The sequence below is a fragment of the Corvus brachyrhynchos genome, unplaced genomic scaffold (genome assembly GCF_000691975.1).
Source record: "Corvus brachyrhynchos isolate BGI_N302 unplaced genomic scaffold, ASM69197v1 scaffold48, whole genome shotgun sequence".
In the NCBI taxonomy this organism is placed as follows: Eukaryota; Metazoa; Chordata; class Aves; order Passeriformes; family Corvidae; genus Corvus; species Corvus brachyrhynchos.
In genome coordinates, this window is record NW_008240027.1 from 365,653 (window position 1) to 386,646 (window position 20,994).

Sequence of the window (20,994 nt, forward strand, 5' to 3'; positions counted from 1 at the left end):
GCCCTAGGAGGCAGTGCATTTGGGTTAATGGTCTTTCACCATGCTCCAAAAAACAGTTCTTATTTTTGGCCATGTGGTTTTGAAGGGGAAAGGAGCAGAATAAAGAATTTCTATTATCAGAGAATCACAGAATGGTTTGGGTTGGAAGGAGCCTCAAAGCCCATCTTGTTCCAACCCCCTGCCATGGGCAGGGACACCTTCCACTATTCCAGGTTGCTCCAAGCCCCGTCCAACCTGGCTTGAACACTTCCAGGAATGGGGTACCCACAGCCTCTCTGGGCAACCTGTGCCAGGGCCTCACCACCCTCACAGGGAAGGATTTTTTACTAATATCCTATCCAAACCTGCCCTCTGTCAGTGTGAAGCCATTCCCTTGTGTCCTGTAACTCCATGCCCTGATAAAAAGATCCTTTCCAACTTTATTGTAAACCTCTTTTAGTTCCTGGAAGGGGCTTTAAAGTCTCCCTGGAGCCTTCACTTCTCCAGGTGAACAATCCCATCTGTCTCAGCCTGTCTTGGTAGCAGAGGTGCTGCTCTAGCCCTCTGACCATCTTCATGAACTCCTCTGGACTTGCTCCAACAGGTCCATGTTCTGAATAAGAAACTCAGTAAAATATAGTGCTAAAACATAGGACAGAGACAGTGTAGCAGCCTGAATAAAGACAACTTATAAATTCAAAATGAAACCCTGAGCTTTCTGTAAGGAAAACAGTTAATCCATGTGTTGGTGCATGATCTCAATACTTCAGTGAGATTTGTTTTACTGAAGAAAAGCAAACACAAACAACCTGATTATTTTTATGTCATTGAATTAGAATCTGAGGAGAGTTGCTTGTCTGGTATCCCTGCCAGCTTCTGGAAGATAATTTGTTGATACTTTGAAATCTGGGTTAGCACTGTGGAATTCAGTGGTTAGGGGGAGAGAGGGAACAAATGTAAAGCTGATGTGTTTTATTTCAGGATCTCCAGGATGAAGTAAAGCGGGAGAGCAGTAATCTGCAAAAGCTGCAGGCTCAGAAACAGGAAGCACAGGAAACCCTTAATGATCTTGATGAGCAGAAGGCCAAGTTGGAAGAACAACTTAATGACATCAGGCAGAAATGTGCAGAGGAGGCCCATTTGGTAAGTCTGGTGGCCAAGGCCCTTGGAAGAACAAATGCCTTGTCTTAAAGAACTTGGCCTTGCAGAGTTACAGTTGTTGGGGCAGGAGAAAAAGCTTTAATGAATAAATAGCCTGAGTGTCAAGGTTTTGTGACTGACAGAGCATAGGAAATACATCACTCACTTCATTGTTCCTAATTTAGAACCAGTGTGTCAACAAACATATTGAGATGTACTTGCACACAAATGAGGTTTAGAGCAAACAGTTAGCAAAATTTTATAATACCATATAAATGTAGTTAGAAACACTTAATTACTGGGACTGATTTCTTAGTGGTTAAAAATATATCATCTTAGGTAATTTTTTTCTAACATAAAGCTATTGTATTTCTTTAATGTCTGAAATTATCTTTTCAATACTAGAAATACCTCTGTTGGTCAGAAGAGCAGCTAAAATAATCTGTTCTTACTGACACCAGTAGAGAATTAACGGTTCATTCAGTATGATCTATAATCTCTGCAATAGCTGTGAGATATTTTTCCTTTTTCTGATCATAAATAATAGTATTTGGTTGTGTTTGAAAATGTTGTTTGGGTTTTTGGGTGTGGGTTTTTTGTTGGTTTGGCTTTTTTTTTTAACTTGAAATGTTATTCATGCTTTAGATTGCCATGCTGAAGGCTGAAATAACAAGTCAGGAATCAAAGATTTCAGCATATGAGGATGAACTGACCAAAGCCCAAGAGGAGCTGAGTCGCCTGCAGCAAGAAACTGCAGAGCTTGAGCATTGCATAGAGTCTGGGAAAGCACAGCTGGGACCTCTTCAGCAACATCTGCAGGATTCACAACAGGAAATCAATTCAGTAAGGCAGTGTGAAAGACCCACCCCCCCAAAAATATTTTGAGCTGGCAAACATTAATGTGGTTTGTCTTAAGGGGAAGGCGTTGTTTCCTTTTTTCTTCACTGTTTGCTCATGTCTTTAGTTACGTACACATATGTTCTGTGCTAGTAGTTGTTAGGATTTTTAGAGGCAGACTTAAGTCATACTTCATGGTCTTTCTCCAAGTTTATTAATTAAAGGGATTAATTTATTATACTCTATGGATAATTTGTCATAATGTAATGAATGAAAAATGGATGTTGCAGACTTAAATTCTCTGTGTCCAGTAGTTATTTAGGTTTTCATCCTCAGTCGTGGCCTGGGGCACGCTCTCACAATTCCTTAATTGATGTGAAGTTGATATAAAATTACTGATAGCATTTACTTAGTGCATTGTTGAAGGGGGGAAGTAAGGTGGATGTAAGAAGAAATTGAGTTGAGATTAGACACTGAGAAGCAGAGAGCTGTCTGCATTGGTTTTCAAGCCCTGTGCTTTGAGGTGGCTGCTGTTGCACGGAACATTTTCAGTTTCTCTCTGTTATCAGTGATTTGTTATTACTTCAGTGATGCATGAACTTGCACACCCTTCCCTCATGGTTCTCCTTCCCTGTTGCCAGCTGTGTTATGTATGAGCCACTAACACTGATACCAAGTTGAAAACAAAAGGCAAAATCCTGCCTTAGAACCCTAGAAATGGCTGACTTTTGGGGTGGTCATTTCACACAATTTACATCTGTAACTTGCTAATGAGTCTTGTAACATTCATAATTTTAAAATATGGCTTTTAGTTTAGAAACTGAGAAGTAAACAAGTGGATTTTTTCATCATTTCATCACAGCTAGAGAGAAGGTTATACTGTTTCAGTGTTTTTATATGGCAAGAGGTGCTTGCCATGAACAGATTTGAGACTGATAATACGAGTGGTTATGCTTGACTGTACCACTGACATTTTTTTACTAGGTTTTATAACAGTACTCCTGATTTTATTGCTCTTGACTCACAAATAAGGAACAGTAGGTGCTTTGGTGCTTTAGGCGAGATTATCCAGTGGCTGGTCTGAGGTCAGTTAATTTGAAAGACACCTGGTGGTGTCTTTGCTGACACCCTGAGAACTCTATTAGGTGACTGATGTAGCAGAGTTCAGTGGGATTTAGGCACCCAAATATCTGAACTAAGCTTATCCTTTTGCATAACCTGCCAGCTCCAGTAATTCTGTCATAACTGGCAGATTGGTTGTAAATATTTGCTGTAAGGCACTAATTAACTAATAATTAATATTGCTGAAATAATAACATATTGATATAAGTGTCTGCTTAGGAACATGACTTGGCTTTTGTAGACTTCAGAAGTCATGTGGGAGATAATGAAATTGTAATGTTCCTTCTCAGAAGATGAGAATTCTGATAAAGCAGCCTTTTTAATTTTAAGGAAATTGCAAATACATAATTTAGGAAAAAAACCCAAACCACACACACACACACAAAAAACCCCAACCCAAAATAAAAATAAGAAAAAAACCCCCAACCAAAACTCCCCAGTAAAACTAAACAAACAAAAAACCCCTGAAACATTTGCAACTTTTCTCATGAGTTTGAGTAACAACAAGTCTTGGTATTGCCAGTGACAGTCTTCTTCCTTGGCAAAAGGTGTCCTTCAACCACTCTGCACTTCTGCTAAATAGGATTTCTGCTTATCTCTCAAATTTCACCCTTTGATTGACAGAACAGGTTTTTATTATATTTGTTTTTCTAAATAAGATTTTCAGACATGTATCACCCACCTTGTATTTAGGAAGGGATGGCCATATTTACTGGCTTCCATGTGCTGCCATACTGATGCAAATACATTTATTTCTGTTCACAGGTGCAGACGAAGCTTCTTGAGCTGAAAGAACTGGAAAATAACCAATTTAGTTGGCACTCTCAGCCCCATAATACACTTGTTAATGGAACTGTGGATCATTCTAGTCTTAGCAACAGCAGCAGTGAAACTGCAAACCTTAATGACAATGCTGAGAGGGAAAGTATAGCAGAAGAGGAACAAACAAACAGTGTGTCTCCAGTGAGTAGTGTTTTGCCTGCTTGATCACGATGCATTGCAGCTGTGAAATTGGAATAAGTTAAGAATGTACTAAGATTGATTATGTTTTTAAACACTTGCACAACTGAAATTTATGGGTGTTTTTCTGAGGGACTGTGTTTCCACATATCTGAAAGTTCATAAGCAGAAAAGGGGGTAATTTTAGCTTGCCTGGAAAGTGGCAATAACATTTTGTCTGTATTTATTTCCAAAGCAAAATATCATAAATTGAATAGCAGAATTAACATTAAAGGAGAGCAGCTGTCTGCATTTGGTGCAATGAGAGCAGAATAAGGAAAAGTACAGAAAATCTAAAACTGTCTTGCTTTAAATGTTCCTCCTTATGTCTCAGTTGATTCGTGATTGATTTATTTTTTTAAAATTTTTCAGGGTTTATGGAACACTAAAGTATGTGCTATAATAAGTATGAACCTCTTAAAGTATGCTTTAGTGTATTCTGTAATTCTATTTAAAACTTAAAATTTTATTGTGCAGTCTTTTATTTACTTATTTATGGTGAATTGCTTTTATCCCTGTACAGATAAGGAATAGTCCTGAAACAGCAGTCTCTGTTGGAGAAGAGAAAGAGACCCCAGCTGCGACTGTTACTAAAAAAGTGAGTTTGTTCAAGTTTGGGGGAGGAAAAAGTAGGTTAAAAAAAACCCTGGTTAAACTGTTTCAGGCTTGCATGATGGTCATATAACAGTATAAGAATAATTGTCTCTTCTTACTGGTTTTATTTAGTGTGATGTCTTGAAAACATTTCGTCTCATGTAGCAGGCAGGTTGTTGAAAAATATTTTGGATCTCCATTGATGAATTATATAGAATTCCAGCTGTCTCTTTGCTTTAAGGTTTAAGAAACTACTGAATGGTAACAGGAGATGTCATAAGTGCTTTCCATCCTTGCAAGTCTTAAAAATTTAATACGTTTCTCTATGTCTGCATTGCCCAGGAAGATCCATTTGATGCTGAATCTCATCCGTTGCCTGATCTAGTTTCTGAAGCCAGCTTAGAGTTCTTCCAGTCTGACCCTTTTGTTGGCAGTAAGTAATCATTTGTGTCTAAGTACAGATTTGCAGAAACGGGTCTTGTGTGAGCACGTCAGACTCATCTGCACCTTGAGACTGCTCTTTATAGAATAAATCTGAAGATGTGTGAGTGACAGGAGTGTGGAGCCAATAGCATTACAAAAATAGAAGTGATAGAAATGAGAGTTCCGGGATGTTTCTCCTTCCTTGATCTGGATTTCCTAATGAATTCTGAAAATTGCTCCTTTCCCTCATTGCTCTTCCTGAGCATGTCTCTTACCCAGCCCCTCCCTGCCCCTGCCCTGGTGGCATTTTGGCTGTAAATGTGTGGGCATACTTGTGATACATGTGGTGTCACTAATCTGATTTACAGCCCCAATCCACAAACAGGTCAGTGGAGGGTTCTCTGGGTTGTGCTGTGGGGAGGGTGTGAGTGGTTCAGAATGAATGGCTGTGGCCTACTTCTGGTGAGTTTGGCTCTCAGAACAAGGTAATGTGGAACTGCACCATCTGTTCATCTTGTGGAAGTGCTGGGCTTTATTTTAAGAACTTGCCATTGACGAATGGTGTTGCTCTGCTCTTATGTTTTATGGATGGAATGATCTGCCTATATGGAGCCAGTTGGGGAAGGGGAGTTAATTTGAGTTAACTGCTGAAGCAGATGTTTTCAGCCACATTAATATGATTTAACATGCTTTCAGATCAACATGGCCTGATCAATTTAGCTTGCATTGCTTTGAAAGGAAAATAACCTAAATTTGTTTCAGATCACTTGGCTTCTGAAAGAATGTCAGTGCAGATTCAATATTTTTAATGAATAAATTAAACTAATTTAAAACAGCTTGAATGTTTCTGTGTAGATCCTGCTTGATTTTTGTTTATATTGAAGTGTTCTTACAGCACTTGACAATGCCTTTCTTTCAGAAGAGAAAAGGTCTGTCTGTTAAGAGCCAAACTTTAGGGCTTTGAGCACTCAGTATATTCGGGGTAGATACCTACATCTAAGAGACAGAGTATCTGTCTCTCAGATTTACATGAGGAAGTAGAAATGACTTGGTATCATGCATCCAGTAGTGAAGTAAACACTTAGGAGCTATCATCCACAGTGTCTGTGACAATTAAACAAATCTGGGACTCGTCTCAGTAGCTGGCCTGGATTACTGCAGTGGTAATACTGCATAATGTGGGTGTTTGTGGACAACAGCCAATGGAAATGCAGCTTGGAGATGGCTGCTTTTGTGTGTGTTTCATGATGGTAATAAGTTGCTTAATGAATATTTGCTTTTCTTTTGAACAGATGATCCCTTCAAAGATGACCCTTTTGGAAAAATTGGTAAGTAACTTTATAACTTGTAATGTGCTCGTTTTTCTAAATGGTTCTTGCTAGTGGGGAGAAGTGTCACCACTTTCAGAGGAGAAAAGTAAGTGGAAATGCCACAAAAAGTCATTATAGGATATATGTGGCATTAGCATCTGGCCACTTGTGTTACGGCTTTTCAGAGAAGTCCATTGCCAGTGAACTTTGCTCTTGTTGGAAGTTCCTTGGTTGGAATTTAAGTATGTGAAGGTGGTGAACAGAAGGCCTCAAACTCTTGGTGCCTGTTTTATATGCAAGGTAGTAGGACTGTGCTCTTTTAAAGGCTCTTAACTTACCAACTTCCTTTAGAATCAAGTATTGAAAAGGTGGGAAGTCTCTATTTAGACTGACTGTATAGGCAATGTCATTGCATTGTTTGCTTGGGCCTGAATGGAGTTACTGGTGGCAAAAAAGCTAAATAACAGTGGGAAAGCAATAGTAAGATACTGCCAAATAAGAAACATCAATTGAGCTTGGGGAGTGCAGGAGAGGAGGGCAGGAGAGATCTTAGAAACAATAAGTTCTGTAAAATGCTCCATTTTTAGGGGACTTGGTTAAAGAACCTATATGCTGAGATGATTCTGGAACTACTGTTTCATGAAGTGCAGAAAATGTTGGCTTGTCTGATGTTTTGAATCAAAGAATACAAATTATTCACAGGTGAATTTCATGCTTTAAAGGTCCTTGGCCTTAAACATGTCACTTTGTAGCACTATGAAAAAAGCGATATATTGTTCAGTTTTTAGGATATGAGCTAAGTAAAGCAAGCAGAAATGTTAAGGACATTTACTTTTTAGATCCCTTTGGTGGTGATCCCTTCAAAGGCTCAGACCCTTTTGCAGCTGACTCTTTCTTCAAACAATCCTCCACCGACCCTTTTGTGACTGCTGGCACTGATCCATTTAGCTCTACAGACAACAGTAATAATACCACAGTAAGTTTGGTGTCACACCTTTTACTGCTTTGTATGTATGATTTGGACAAAATAACCTATTTTTCACATTTAGACATGCTTTAAAGAATTGATATTCAGAAATCATACAAAGGTTATGTCTGATCCCCTGGCTCTGTCTTGTCTTTTTTGTGTCCTATTTTCCAGAAATAGTCACAGATGAAATAGAAGTAAAAACAAAAACATTTTAAAATAATTTCATTGTGGATCTTCATTGCTTCACAGCTAAGAGCATTTGACAGTGATGACTTAAGCTCTGTCATTATTTAACAATAATGACTTAAGCTCTATTAGTTGGTGGAACTTAGTTAGCTGAAAGAAACGCAGGATAAACCTCACCAAGTTTAGTTGAGACACTTGATTTTTGCCTCCACACTCTATAGCATCAAGAAGTATGTGCTCTTTCTTATCTGAAATCTGATGTGGTGTATGGGGTTTCCCCTCAGAAAAGACAAATTGTTCTGTAGGTGTATGTTTAGGTTTTATTGTGTTTTGGGGTTTTTTTAATAAGAATCATCAAAGCTCTCTCATAATGTGGAGATTCCTACTTAATGTACCTCTTTCAAATGTACTTCAGCGTAACTTTTAGTTGCTCACATTATAAACAAGCAGTTATTGAATAGTCTTGAGCCTTTAAGAAGGTAGAGTTGGGCATAAAACCCTCTCTGGTGTACACTAGAACTTGTTGAATGTGTAATATTTAAAGCTGATAGACAAAAGACAATTTAAGCAGTTGTAATTCTTCATGTCATTAAGTTTGTCTCCATTCTTTTGCCATCTTGTTTCCTTTTCAGTGCTGTTTCTGTTCATGCCTTACTTCCAGCTTTGTGTGTGCATAGAATCTGCATAGACATATATAAGTCTCAAAGATACATGTGGATTAAGAAGCAAGTTAAGTGGCTGTAGGGTGTGCCTGAGGTGCACCCACAGCAGCCAAGAGAGTGAGAAACCACTGCACCTGACAGTGGTGGTCCTGCCCATCCCCATGGTGTGCACGTTGTGCAGGTCTCAGGGTCATATTACACACCACAGTCTACACCTCCAGCCTTAAAAATTAGGTTTTTACAATCTCTAATACTTGGCACAGTATCCTTTTCAAAGTCTTGATGTTCTAATATAACCAATTCTTGGTCTTATTACAGTCCAAAGGAAGGAAAAAAAAGGGAGGCCAGAGCTGTGGTGTGGGATTAGCAGTGGATTCTTGAGATCTGTACTTCTGAAATTATGCTTTCATCCTAAATGCTTTACCACACATCTCTGGAGTGTTGGAATCTTGTAGTTATAGTTTCCTGAAGATAGCTCTGCTTGTAGAAATCTGAGACCAAAATGAGTGGTAGATACTCTTGACTGTTGCATTAGCTATTACCAAGTATGTTGCACATGTTGTACCTTTTTTCCATCCTTCCAAAGTATTAATCAAAACAGAGAGGAGGAGTTTCTATTGACAGACTTGTTTACTGATGCTGATAAAAGCTATTTCCAGAATGTGTTATCTTAAAACTTCTAAACTAAAATAAATCGTGACTGTATTCTTAGATTGAAGAATCTTTTAAGCTGAAAAACAAATTTCCCTCCAAAGGAATTTTTTATTTTAGACAGAGATATCAAAGAAGAATGACCCTTTTGCTCCTGGTGGAACCACTGTTACTACATCAAATGATCTAGGTAAAAGTAGATTATACATATCAAGTTTCTTGAGTTTTATTTTTATTTGCTTTTCCTTGCTTTAATTTCTAGTTTTTTAACTGAATTTACAACAGAGCATTTTAGGGATTTCCCATGTTTTCTGAATTTTCCTATAAAGTGTGACATAAGGTGCCTGTTTCCAGGGGTGAATTTTATAAACCAAAACTGACTCTTTATCTGTAGTGTGTATCACTGAAGATTGATTCCACAAGAACTGTTCCTCTGCTTTACCTAAAACTGGGACAATATCCTGATCTAAGCGTTTGGACTATTTGAGTTGTTGGTACTGCTTCCCATTAGAGTTGTTTTCTGAGATATCATGTTACTTTCTAAGTAACATCAGGATAGCTCTGTACTACAAGAGTAGATGTGGAATAGAGTAACTACTTCATTGAGATTTTTTCCTGCTCAAGTTTGCTCCTTCTGTGACCCTCTCTCATGTGAGGGCTAAATATGTTCTAGGGAAGGCTCTTAACTCCTGTTTTCCTAAACTGCACTGACAAGTGATAATCCAAAACAGGAATCCATGTGTGATTTTGTATTGTAAACCTGTTCATTTTAATTGTAGGGGGAAAATGGTGGTTTTTAGAGATGCAGAAGTGAGTTATGGCACTTCTTGCTCTACAGTAGAGTAGCAGTTTTCACAAATTTTAGGCACATGAGAATGAAAGCGTACTGTTGAATTAGACTGGGATGATATGAGGTTCAGATACTTGATTCCACAAGTGGGTCTGCAGTCAGAAAAGAGCTCTGGTTCATGTTCATATATATACACATAAATATATATATGTCTGTATATGTATATTTATGGGTGTATGCACACAAAACACCTCTGTGTGTATACATACATGTATCTCAGTAGAACATTTCCAGTAGTATGCTTATTTGATATTTTCAGTGGAATTTCACTTTTTTTAATGTAGGAAAACATAATATCAGTATTTCTTTTGAATTACTTCCTGTTCAGGAGATTTATTATTCTTAACTGGAAGTTGACACTTAAGAGTTTTTGAAAAAGCTACTTAAAACTTGAAGTGCTCACCTCATAAAATACTTCACTTGAATTAGTTTATGTTGCAAAATATGTAATAGTTGCTATTTTGTAGTGGGATTTTTCTTTTCAGTCTTTCATATTTAACTTTTAATCTTATTCTTTGCTTGATTTGTATTTAGCTACAGACCCCTTTGCCTCCCTATTTGGAAGCGAATCCTTTGAAGGTGGCTTTGCTGACTTCAGCACTCTGTCAAAGGTAACATGAAGCTGCTGCTACTCACAGAAAATGCATGAAACTGCAGTGACAAGACAGAGCTTACTCAGCTTCATTACAGTTTTGCCACTACTAAACATTTATAATGGCTGACTTGCTTGAAAAAGAGGTCTTGATAGCAGATTGTCCTGCGATTCTGTGAAGAATGCAATCTTTTCAGCTTCATAAGTATTTTCTCTCTATTTCCAGTGATACTATAATTTACCTATTTATTTTTAAATTTGCTGTGTTTAGCAGCAAAAGTATTACTTTTCCTGTTTAACTGCTTTCAACTTTATAGTGCTGTAACAGTAGCCATTCCTGATTTTTCTTTCTGTTCAATCTTCTGTAGTATGTGGATATGTGTAAAAACAAACAAAAGTCTTTTCTTTAGTCTTAGTCCAAACTTTCAGTTCTGATTTAATACTGTATTATTGAAGAGAATGTCTAGTAGCACTGCACTGAAAATGTGTGTGTTGCTGTTTTCTTTGTTGAAGGCCAACAATGAGGATCCCTTTAGCTCTTCCACGTCAGGCTCTGTCAGCAATGTCACCATAACTAAAAACTTATTTGAGGAACCACCCGCTAAAAATGAGGATGTTCCTCCTGCACTGCCCCCTAAGACAGGAACTCCCACCAGGCCCTGTCCACCACCACCTGGTAAGAGCTGACACTGGTAACAATCAGCAGCTTCATGTTGGCAGAGAGACAGTAATTATGAGGGGAGGGCGAAGGGTCTGAATTTAAAATGAATGAGCAAGATGTGGAGCAAGTCCATTCCTGATCTCTTGGTCGTTTCCTCAGAGTTAAGTTTGGCATGGTGTTTGGGATCATAGTTTGAAGAGACAAAGGATTTAGAAAACAGGAGAAAAGACTTATTAGAAATGTGTGCAAGAACACAGCATAGCTGCAAATTAAATGGTTACTAATGTGATACGCTGTGAATCTTGAATTAAATTATGCTTAAAGCGAGAATTTAGTGTGTTTTATACATTGCAGACACAAATGCAAAATGAATTAAATAGGGTTAAATGACTGGCTCAGGTTTTCAGGTTAACTTTTTCTAGGTGGCCTTGCCAGAGCTTTGTAGCAGTAACAGTAATAAACCTAAGTTCCCTGGGCTGTTTTCTCCTCAGTGGTAGAGGAGTCCTGAGGGATGCTCCATGGCACAAACCACTCTGCTTTCCAGAAAAAGCTATGATTAGCATGGATAACAACACCTTCTTGTGGTTGCAACAAGACCATGTTACAACAGACTCCTCACTCTCATTTTTTTTGCAAACATAGGAAAATATATTTCTAGTATTCCTTTAAAATTTTCTGTCCTCTGTTTCGTTGTCTTTATGAACTCTACTGCATCATTTTTTTCACTGTTACACTATATGGATGAGTCTTAAGGTGTTTTGAAAAACTCTGGCATGAAACTTAAACATGTATTCATCTTTTCCTCAAAAGAATGGGAACACAGTAGATACAGGAGTGCTCATGCTGAAGTTTAAACTCAGCTGTTTAATTTCTAATGTTGGTGTGAGATCTGGTTCATGCTAATGCCTTGCAAGTAATAATTTCCATTGTAAATAACATTGAAACAGCTGACATGGCAAGTGATGGTATTGGAATGTTTGGTGTTGGTCCTTATTTAAACATAAAAAGGATTTCTGACTTGATTGTGTGGGAGTGGCTGTGACATGGTGCACTTTTGGAATACAAGCTTCTAGGGGTGAAACAGCAGCATCCTTAGCAACAGATGACTTGAAAAAAATAGGCTGATTTGATATGCACGGTTAAAAATGTGGTTATCTTGATAACCATTCCCATTTAATTATTTTCCTAATGGAAATAAAATTTGAGGTACTTAAATGTAATTATTTTTAATGACTCCCTTGGTCTGATTTGAAACAATAGAATGCTTTTTCAAAGAAATATCCAACAATCTTTCTTTTAATTCTTCTCTCTATTGGAAAATGTGTAGAAGGGCTGTTGCCTCTGAATTTGTTGCCTCTCTACTGATAAGCACCCTTATTTCTTGATTTTCAGGAAGATTTGGTGATTTTGTATTTTATATTCTTACAATTATTAACCCTTCCCATGCAAAAATAAAATTCCCTGGATGTTACTTGGAGCTGCTTCTCCCACATATTTTAAGAAATAGGCAAGCATTGTTTTCAAGTAACAGAATTGTAGAATCATAGAATGGTTTGGGTTAGAAGGGACCTTAAAGATCATTCAGTTCCAACCCCCTGCCATGGGCAGGGACACCTTCCACTAGAGCAGGTTGCTCAAAGTCCCATCCAACCTGGCCTTGAACACTTCCCAGGGATGGGGCAGCCACAATATTGTCATCAGTGATACATAGATAGAACATCATCAGTGAGAGAGATAGAAGGGTTATCTGGGAAGTGTCTAAGTAAATCATATGTTCCCAAGGGGATGGGAACAGATTCTCCAAATCTCTAAATCATGGCCAGATGAGAATCTCTTTTGCTCTTACAAAATAATTTTTAGACTAGTTTTCAGTAGTGATATATGAAGTAATAAGCTTTGGTTCAATTCCGCAGTTTTAATCTGAAATGGAAACAGAAGCAAGTTTTAAAATACAGCCACTGCAAGTGTGGAACCACTTGCAGAACCTGGGTAGTAGAATTCAAAATACTGCACTGAAAACTCTTGTGTAAACAGTAACGTACAAAGGGAATGGTGGGATGAAATTCAGCTCAGCTGTTCCTGAAAGTATTTGGGTTAATGTCCTCAAAGGTGTTGAAAGTTGGCTGGGGTTAAGCTGAAAAAACCCAACAAGATAAGTGGTTGTTTGTCCCTAATTCTGTTTATTTGCAACTACTTTGGCAAGTGTTAATAAAACAGCTCAGCCTGTGATTGTCTGTTATCATACTCCTTGTTCTAAACTGCAGAAATTCCTAGTCTTAGCATAGTGAGAGGATATGGTGTTTTGAACACTTACAAGTGTAATGTATTTCTGATCTCTGAGTAAAAACTGTGTTAACTTGATTCAAACAAATAATAAAAGAGCCTTGCTGGAATGATCAAAGGCAGTTGATAACCAGAAAACAATACTGTGCTGACAGAATAGGTGCTCAAAACTGTTAGCAATTCTCTTTCCAAAATAGTTCATTAATATATAACTGTGTTCCTGACTCATTAACATACATGTGTTCCTTTTTACCTGATTACCCTTTCAGAAAGTGTGGGCTGCACCCTCATTTTTTCAATTGGCAACCCTTCCTCTGAAGCTACAGCTCCACTAGTTTGTGGGAAGAGGTTGTGTTCAAAGTAGCTTTTGAATGGGTTTTTTTTTAAACTAGTTTTGGCATGTTATTACCTGCTATCTTAAATTCATTTTAAATTCATTTTAATCTAAGGGAAAAGACCTATCAATCAAATAGACTCTTCAGATTCCTTTAAACCGAGCGATCCATTTCAGCCTTTCCCCACCCCAGACATTCCCAAAGAACAAGAAGCAGATCTATTCTCTGATCCATTTGCTCCCACCAGCATCAGTAAAGAGGCTGACCCCAACAATTTTGCAAACTTCAGTACTGTGAGTAAAACACTTTTTACATTTGTTTCAGTATAACGGCAGCTTTGAAATGTTCACACTGAAGTCTTCAGTCTAATTTAAATTATTAAAACATATCCCGTGTATGAAAGGGATATTGCTTCCACTCAAAACAGTGTTTACATTTGCAGCTGAGGCTGTCCTAAACCAAAATGCTGCAAAATGCTGTAGTTAACGTTTAAATTGCATTGGGTTTATGCCTTTTTTTGTGGAGGCCTCCTAGCTTTTAGAAAAGAGGATTTCAGAAATATCTATGTCCTAGGGATTATCCATTTTATCAATGTGTGCAGCAAATTGAAATTATAAATCTATAACGAGCACACTGTTAACTATTCAATTAAAAATAAACCAAAATGTGGTTTTAATTTAACTGTCACTGAACTGTTTGGTCATAGTTTTAATGTACTAAAATATTGATAAACAGCCTCATAACAGTGTATGTTAATGAAATATAATTTGATGAGTTTTGAATGGTTAGTGAATTCCAGACTTATGCACAATGAAGTAAAAAGTAGTAAGTGTCTCTTTATAACCAGAATTCATTTCATAGAAGTCGTGGTGTCCAAGCAGTAGAAGCAAATCTAAAGGTTTGTGCATGCCTATATATTATTTTTTCTTTTGAGCTTTTGCAAGTAGAAGTTTTGAAAGGCATCATCTCACTTTCAAGCCTGATACCTGTTAAATGCAATTTGCATTTACAGTATCTTGTCCATACTGCTCTTTTTCTGTTCAGGCCTAATAAACTACGTGCTTGATTGAGGTAAACTAAGGACTGTCAGGCTCTCAAAGTAGACTTGCACTGGTTGGTGTGTCTTGTAGCATGGTAACTTCTGAAATGTGGTTATCCATCTGTGGTAGTAGTTAGGGGGTCTGAGAAGCCAGTTTGGAGGAGTGGCAAAAATGTTTATTATCTTTATGAAGGAAAAAGTATTCTTTTCCAGCTGCAATTACTGAAAGTACTGAGTGCACTATGGAGAAAACTCAGGTGTTTCTGCTTTTATTTCCCAAAGCAGCAGCTCAAAGCAGAGACCTGGAGTCTCTAACCTCTAACCCTTTCAGCTAATGCTGGGACATCCGTGAGGACCAGGACTTCACCTACCTCTTAATTTTTCTGCATGTTTACTAGAAAGAAACTTTAGCATAATCTTTTGTATTTTATTGAAGATAATACCCTTAACTGTCTCTGATTCATAATCATTGTGCCAGAGGTATTTAGTTCACTGTCAGTTCTCATCAATATACATGGAAATAATCTGTTCCTTTTTCCCCTCTCATATCATGCTGACCTTTCTCTGTATTACTACCAGCCTTCTAACTCTACAGCTACCTTATTATTTTGCTGCTTCTTGGCAATATTTTTCATCTACACATTCAGAAACAGTTCACAGCTAAATTTTTGCAGTCATTGTCACTTGGAAAAGTCATCCCTAATGAAGGCAGGGTAAATCTGGATGGCCTACAGTGTCAATAGGAGTGTGCTATACAAGAAAATTCAGATTTTCTTGTATAGAGTGTTTTTTATCCAAAATAAAATATATTTGAATTATAGCACTTTCTGCTCAGTAATGTTTTTGAAACTTAATACTATAATTTGAAACATGGCATATTTCATTAAAATACATCAGTTTGATGGCTTCAGTGCACTTCTTAGTAGTTAAATCTTAGATGAAGCCAATCTTAGTCTATTACAACTACAAAACAAGTAATATTTGAAGACTAGAATATGTGCAATTGTTGAAAAACTAATTCTCCCTTAAACTGAGCATTTGGACAGTAAAAATTATCATTGTATTATTAATCTGGTTTATTTTGTCTTTTTGAAATGCAGTATTCTACTGAGGAAGACATGATTGAATGGGCTAAGAGAGAAAGTGAGAGAGAAGAGAAAGAAAGATTGGCAAGATTAAAACAGCAAGAGCAAGAAGACTTGGAACTGGCTATTGCACTCAGTAAATCTGAAATATCAGAAGCATGAAGTTTAGAATAAGATTTTATCTTACGTAAACTGTTATGTCCCTTTTCCTGAGTACCTAACCTATTTAAATGTTAATCATAAAATGCATATATACAAGAAACTATGAAAGGTTTTAAATTTCTGAAAGTGATGTGAATGTTTCTGCTAAATTCAATCCTTTTGGTTATTGTTTGAATAACTGTTAAGTTTAGCATTCAGTTTCTCTCAAGTTTTCAGGAGAACAAAGTACTTTTCCCAGCTGAAAGCAAATCAGTTTAAAATGCAAATGGAGAGATTGGGGTTTGACTGTAATCTATCAGCAGTTGGTAATTGAGCATAAAGTGAACACAGCAATTATTCTGTCATGGTGGACTGTCTCCCATCAAGCAGTTAGTCACTGGAAACCTTTTATCCTTCTAAAGAGGTTTTAGTAATGCCAGAGTTGTGGAGTGCTTTCTTCTACATATATGCGTATAGATTTTTTTTCTCCTCGTTGAAGATTTTATGTTGGATTTAACATAATCTTCATCTTGCATGGTCATAGGTTTTAAGACAGACCTGTTATTTTGTTTTATAAAGCAATTAAGCTGAAGATTCATGTGCATTTGCTGTTGGCTAAGGTGACTGTCAAATTGTGAGACCCCACTGCTATTTGAGCCACTTTTGCCTGTGAAATATGCAGCTGAACTGGCAAGTTAATAAGTTCCATTTGAAATAGGATTGAGAATAGAAAGAAAAAACAGGTAGTCTGATTTCTATTTTTTTTTTAACCACAGTTGTTTTCTGTATATGTAATTTATTGAATGCCAACTGATAGTTGCACCTTAAACTGAATGATTTCTGAATGGTCACTGAGTCAGAGTAGGATTGATAGAATGTTAATGAAAATAACTTAATGAAAATAACTTATTGTTCATTTTAAAAGAATTCTATTTGGAAAATCAGTTTCATTAAAATAATTCCAAAAAGAATTAATCTTATGCCCTATCTAAGAAAAATGGATGGCAGCAGCATAAACATCTACAAGGGTTTTTTTTCTTGCACTTTTAACCTGTGGTATTTCTTTTGAGAAATTGAAGTGTTTCAACACACAGCACTGGGGCAAAGGGGGAGAACTCAGCCATGCTTCAGTATATTTAAGCTCTTCCCATTACCTGTCAATGCTGCTGTTGCATGAGTTTGAGGGTTTTCAATTTTTCAGGAAAAAAAAATGAGTAACCTGACTGGGATGGTTTTTCTTTTGCACTGGGAGATGAGCATTTAAACACCTGCTCAAAAAAAGTAACTTAAAATTTTGCAAGTATTGAATAGTTATAACTTATCTTATACATCTTTATAATGAGTGTACACTAATCTTGCAAATCATATGCTTAACTGGATTACATAGTTTCTTATCTTTTGTTAAAAATGTATACTCAGTGGACCAACACAATATTATATGTATATATTATATATATATTCCTGCTTTCCTTTATGGAATTTAAAGTTTTGAGTCATTTGATGTTACATTTCATGTTACTGACTCTGACTATAGGACTTTTACTCAGACTACCAACAAACCACTGCTGTGAGCTAAATGGCATTACTTTATGAAGTTTTAACTGTTTGGTTTGGTTTTTTTTAAACAACTTGTTCAGGTGGGATTAGCCTCTATTTATAGACTTCCCTTTTGTTTAAAAATTCTAACAATAGCCTGTAATTATGAAGAAATAAAGTTTAAGTACATAAATGTGAACTGTTTGCCTGTTTTTCCAGGAGGGTGCTGTGAGATGTAAAGCATTGGGTGAGTGCACTTCAGTATGAGGTGTTCTGACTGTAGTCTGGTTTCTGTGGCCTTTGCCACCTGACCCACCTGCCATGGGTCACCTTCACAGAAAAAAAAAAAATCTGACACATCCAGTGTCAGAATTGTGGTGTCTCGTGTTATTTCCCCAGTAACTTCTCAACAGTTTCATTGACCTACTTAAGTTTAAATTGGCTGTTTCAGAATCTGAATATTTAGCAACGTTAGTACTTCGGTATTGGAGTGTTTTAGTCGCACTTTATCCTGAATCTTCAAAGTCATTGTGGGCATGGATGGGAAACCTCATGTTTTTGTTTTTGCAATACTGACAGAATGGTAATTTAGATGATACTGTGTTTAGATAACACAGAGAGTAAGATTGGGAAAGTAACATATTTGTTCAAAACATTGGCAACTACTATGTTTTCTTGTTACAGAATTCTGTATAATAAGTGAATACTCTTCAATTTAATTCCGTTGTTAATTAGAGCAAACATGAAGGTTGGCTTTTAGATGCATCCATTTTTTCTTATCGGAATGAAGAAGACAGTCATTTTCCCAAATTAAAGATCTTTTTTGATGCAAGTTTGAAGCTTGCCCTTCTGGTAGGTAGAGTGGAGTTTCATTGCCCATGTGAGTGTTACCGAACTCTTGAATTATCTGCAGAGTTGTGTTTGCAAGGACCTCTGAGGCTTAAATTAGGAAAGGGACAGAAGTAAAGAGGAAGGGGGGGAAGACAGCATAGTGTTATTCCAGAAAAAGTAGGAAGGAACTTGTCATTTGTCAGCTGACAAGCCATCAGTCAGTAATATCCTGAAACAAGTAATTTTCATCCACAAGGTCTTTAAAGAAACATGAATAGCAAAACATACGTAAATAACCCCATTTGCATTCCCATTCATTGCTCAGAGTGCTTCCAGAATTCCTGTTGTGTGAAAATGGAGACATCTGGAGCTGCCTGGACCTTTGATTTTAACCAAAACCAAAGAGCAGTAGTTTTTAGAGCAGGTGATCTGCTGATAGAGGGGGAAAATGCTGCATTGTTTGGATGTGCGTTCAGGAGGTCAGGATATTTTTTCTAGTTATCTCTTGCTGATTTAATAAGTGAGTATGGACAAACCACTTAATGCTAAGCCATTTCCTGTTCTGTAAGTGATAACAGGTCTCATAATTATTACATAACTCCGGTAATCTGGAGAGACAACCTTGTGGAGAGTAGAAGGAATTTTATTCCATTTTACTTGTGTGTATCCTGTTGATAGGAGAGATATTATGAGGTGTTTTCTCTGTTGGTATAAGCAGCCAGTTGCACTCCTATAAAGGACTATACAAATAACTGGAAATAGATTAAGAATTTAATAGAAGTGCTGTTTTAAACAAGATATTTGAGGATTTAGTTTGCTGGTAATAGAGGGAGAAATTCTTACCTTTGACTTCAGAGGTCTGTCCCAGCAAGAGATCCTGTAACACTTCTGCAGTTTGTCAGCTGTCTCAGGTTTGCATCTGACAGACTCATCCTGATCCACTTAGACTGATCTTCCTGTGTGGCCAGACTTATTGTTTGTTCTGTTGAGACTATGTAGCATTGAAATTTTTGTATGCAAAGCCAGAAGGTCTTTAGGATTGTTTTCCGTAGAATGCAGTCTCTTCTGAGATGCTACATGAACAGGTGTGGTCACTTACACTGAAAAAAGTAATTTTAAAAGACTCAGTGGGTTTTTAAATCCTTGTAGAAGTTTTTTTAATGCTTAATGAAGCTCTGCTAATACCTCCTTATTTTTAAAATTAGGGTCTTTGAGTTCCAAACAGTTCTGAGGATTTTGGAGTACACATCTCATACCATATTCAGTAATAACTTTTACAGAATAAATAACTTGGTTGAGGTTCAAACCACTGACCCTGAATCCTGAAAACTGCAGGTAAAATACTTGTTGAATGTTAAACTCGTATATTTAAATTCTCTAATTTTCCTTAATATGCTATCCATTTAACTTAAATTTTTATTTTATTTTACAGTCAGATATTAAAAGCACAACTGTTCTCAAACATACAATATTATGCTTGGATTTGTCCTTCTGTTTTAGCTTTTTCAACTTTGTCCCTACAACATAAAATTCTAAAAGTTGTAAAAAGCAATTTAGAGTATATTCTGGGGTGATTATTAATAAAAATGTTCTTTAAGTTAGCTAGGACTGGCTACTGAAAATGGGCTGAAGTGCAGAAATCTCGTTTCATTGTGAACACACTGAGCTGGAATGTACGAGCCTCACAATTCAAAAAATGAAATGTATGTAAACAGGTATCTTATGCTGGAAAACGTAGGCTTGCATTTGTGCCAAAATAGCTCTGGGAAGGTGCTTGTCACAACTGCTTATGCTATCCCTCAGTGAGCTAAAATGTTTGATTTAGTGAAGACAATCATGACTGCTTGGCTGCTGTCAGACGGAGGACTCATCCTTCGATCATTGGATGTCTGGGTTCCTCTCTCGGAGCAGCTGCACCCTGAGCACTGGAGCGTGAGCCCGTCCTGCCACCCACCCCTTGTTCCTCACATCACGAGCCACATTGTTGGTGTGCAGCTAATAAATTCTTTCTTTTTTTAACCTTATACACCCACTGTTCCCGTTAATGTGCCCATTGTTTCTTTATGTCAACCCAGTCCTTCTGTTTGTCCTGCCACTCCCTTGGCTGTGTATACCTTTGCCTTGTTCATTTCCTTTCACAGGCTCCTTTCTTCTGTTAATCTTTTCTGAACTGTTATCCTTGTAACCCTGAAGCTGCGTGTTTGATATAATTATAATATAGATAGTGGCCAAAGTAATGCAATTTTTTTCCAGTATCGCACATCTATTCACAATTTCAATGGGTTTGGTTTCCTTTAATGGAAGAGGCAAGTTAAAATTTTAAATATTTATTTTGTTTATGAATTTTATGTTAATGAACAAATTAAAGAATTTAATTATTTAGATCTAATTATTTATTTATGTAATTTGTTCATAACCTGTTCCATCTGAGGTGTGAACCCTGTGGGGTGTTACTCCCGTGGTACACCTCACAGACCCCTGGGCTGGGGGTAGACAGCCGCACCCTGGCAAACGCTGCCTTGGCAGCAGGTGCAGAGTGCACCTAATTGAAAACTTGGCGAAAGATGACTTATGTTTTCCTCATGTTTTTTCTCGAGCGGAATTAATGACTCCAATTCCAGCACACAGTAGGGGTGCCCGCGCTCCTCTCGGCCGTTCCCGGAGTCTTTCGCGCCGGTGCGGAGCGACACGCCCGGGTCCCGCCCGAGCGCTGCGGTGGGACCGTAACCCCGGGCTATAATCCCGTCCCATTCCATCCCCTCCCATTC

General features: G+C 37.4%; 1 protein-coding gene across 5 annotated transcripts in view; it reads left to right on the top strand.

Annotated features, from left to right (window-relative positions):
- EPS15 (epidermal growth factor receptor pathway substrate 15) overlaps positions 1-16,210 on the top strand; it is a 66,093-nt gene extending 49,883 nt beyond the window's left edge. For 3 of the 5 annotated variants that reach the window (XM_017743541.1, XM_017743542.1, XM_008640747.2), the window contains 12 exons: positions 961-1,122; positions 1,765-1,962; positions 3,844-4,041; positions 4,601-4,675; positions 5,014-5,104; positions 6,387-6,422; positions 7,244-7,380; positions 8,994-9,063; positions 10,258-10,334; positions 10,829-10,991; positions 13,709-13,887; positions 15,734-16,210. In XM_017743541.1, the coding sequence (XP_017599030.1) occupies positions 961-1,122; positions 1,765-1,962; positions 3,844-4,041; positions 4,601-4,675; positions 5,014-5,104; positions 6,387-6,422; positions 7,244-7,380; positions 8,994-9,063; positions 10,258-10,334; positions 10,829-10,991; positions 13,709-13,887; positions 15,734-15,880 (1,533 nt within the window). In that variant the 3' untranslated portion in view covers positions 15,881-16,210. Of the gene's footprint in view, positions 1-960; positions 1,123-1,764; positions 1,963-3,843; positions 4,042-4,600; positions 4,676-5,013; positions 5,105-6,386; positions 6,423-7,243; positions 7,381-8,993; positions 9,064-10,257; positions 10,335-10,828; positions 10,992-13,708; positions 13,888-14,455; positions 14,493-15,733 lie in introns of all 5 variants that reach the window. The other 2 variants (XM_017743543.1, XM_017743544.1) reach the window with 2 other exon arrangements.
- The last annotated feature ends 4,784 nt before the right edge of the window (positions 16,211-20,994 follow it).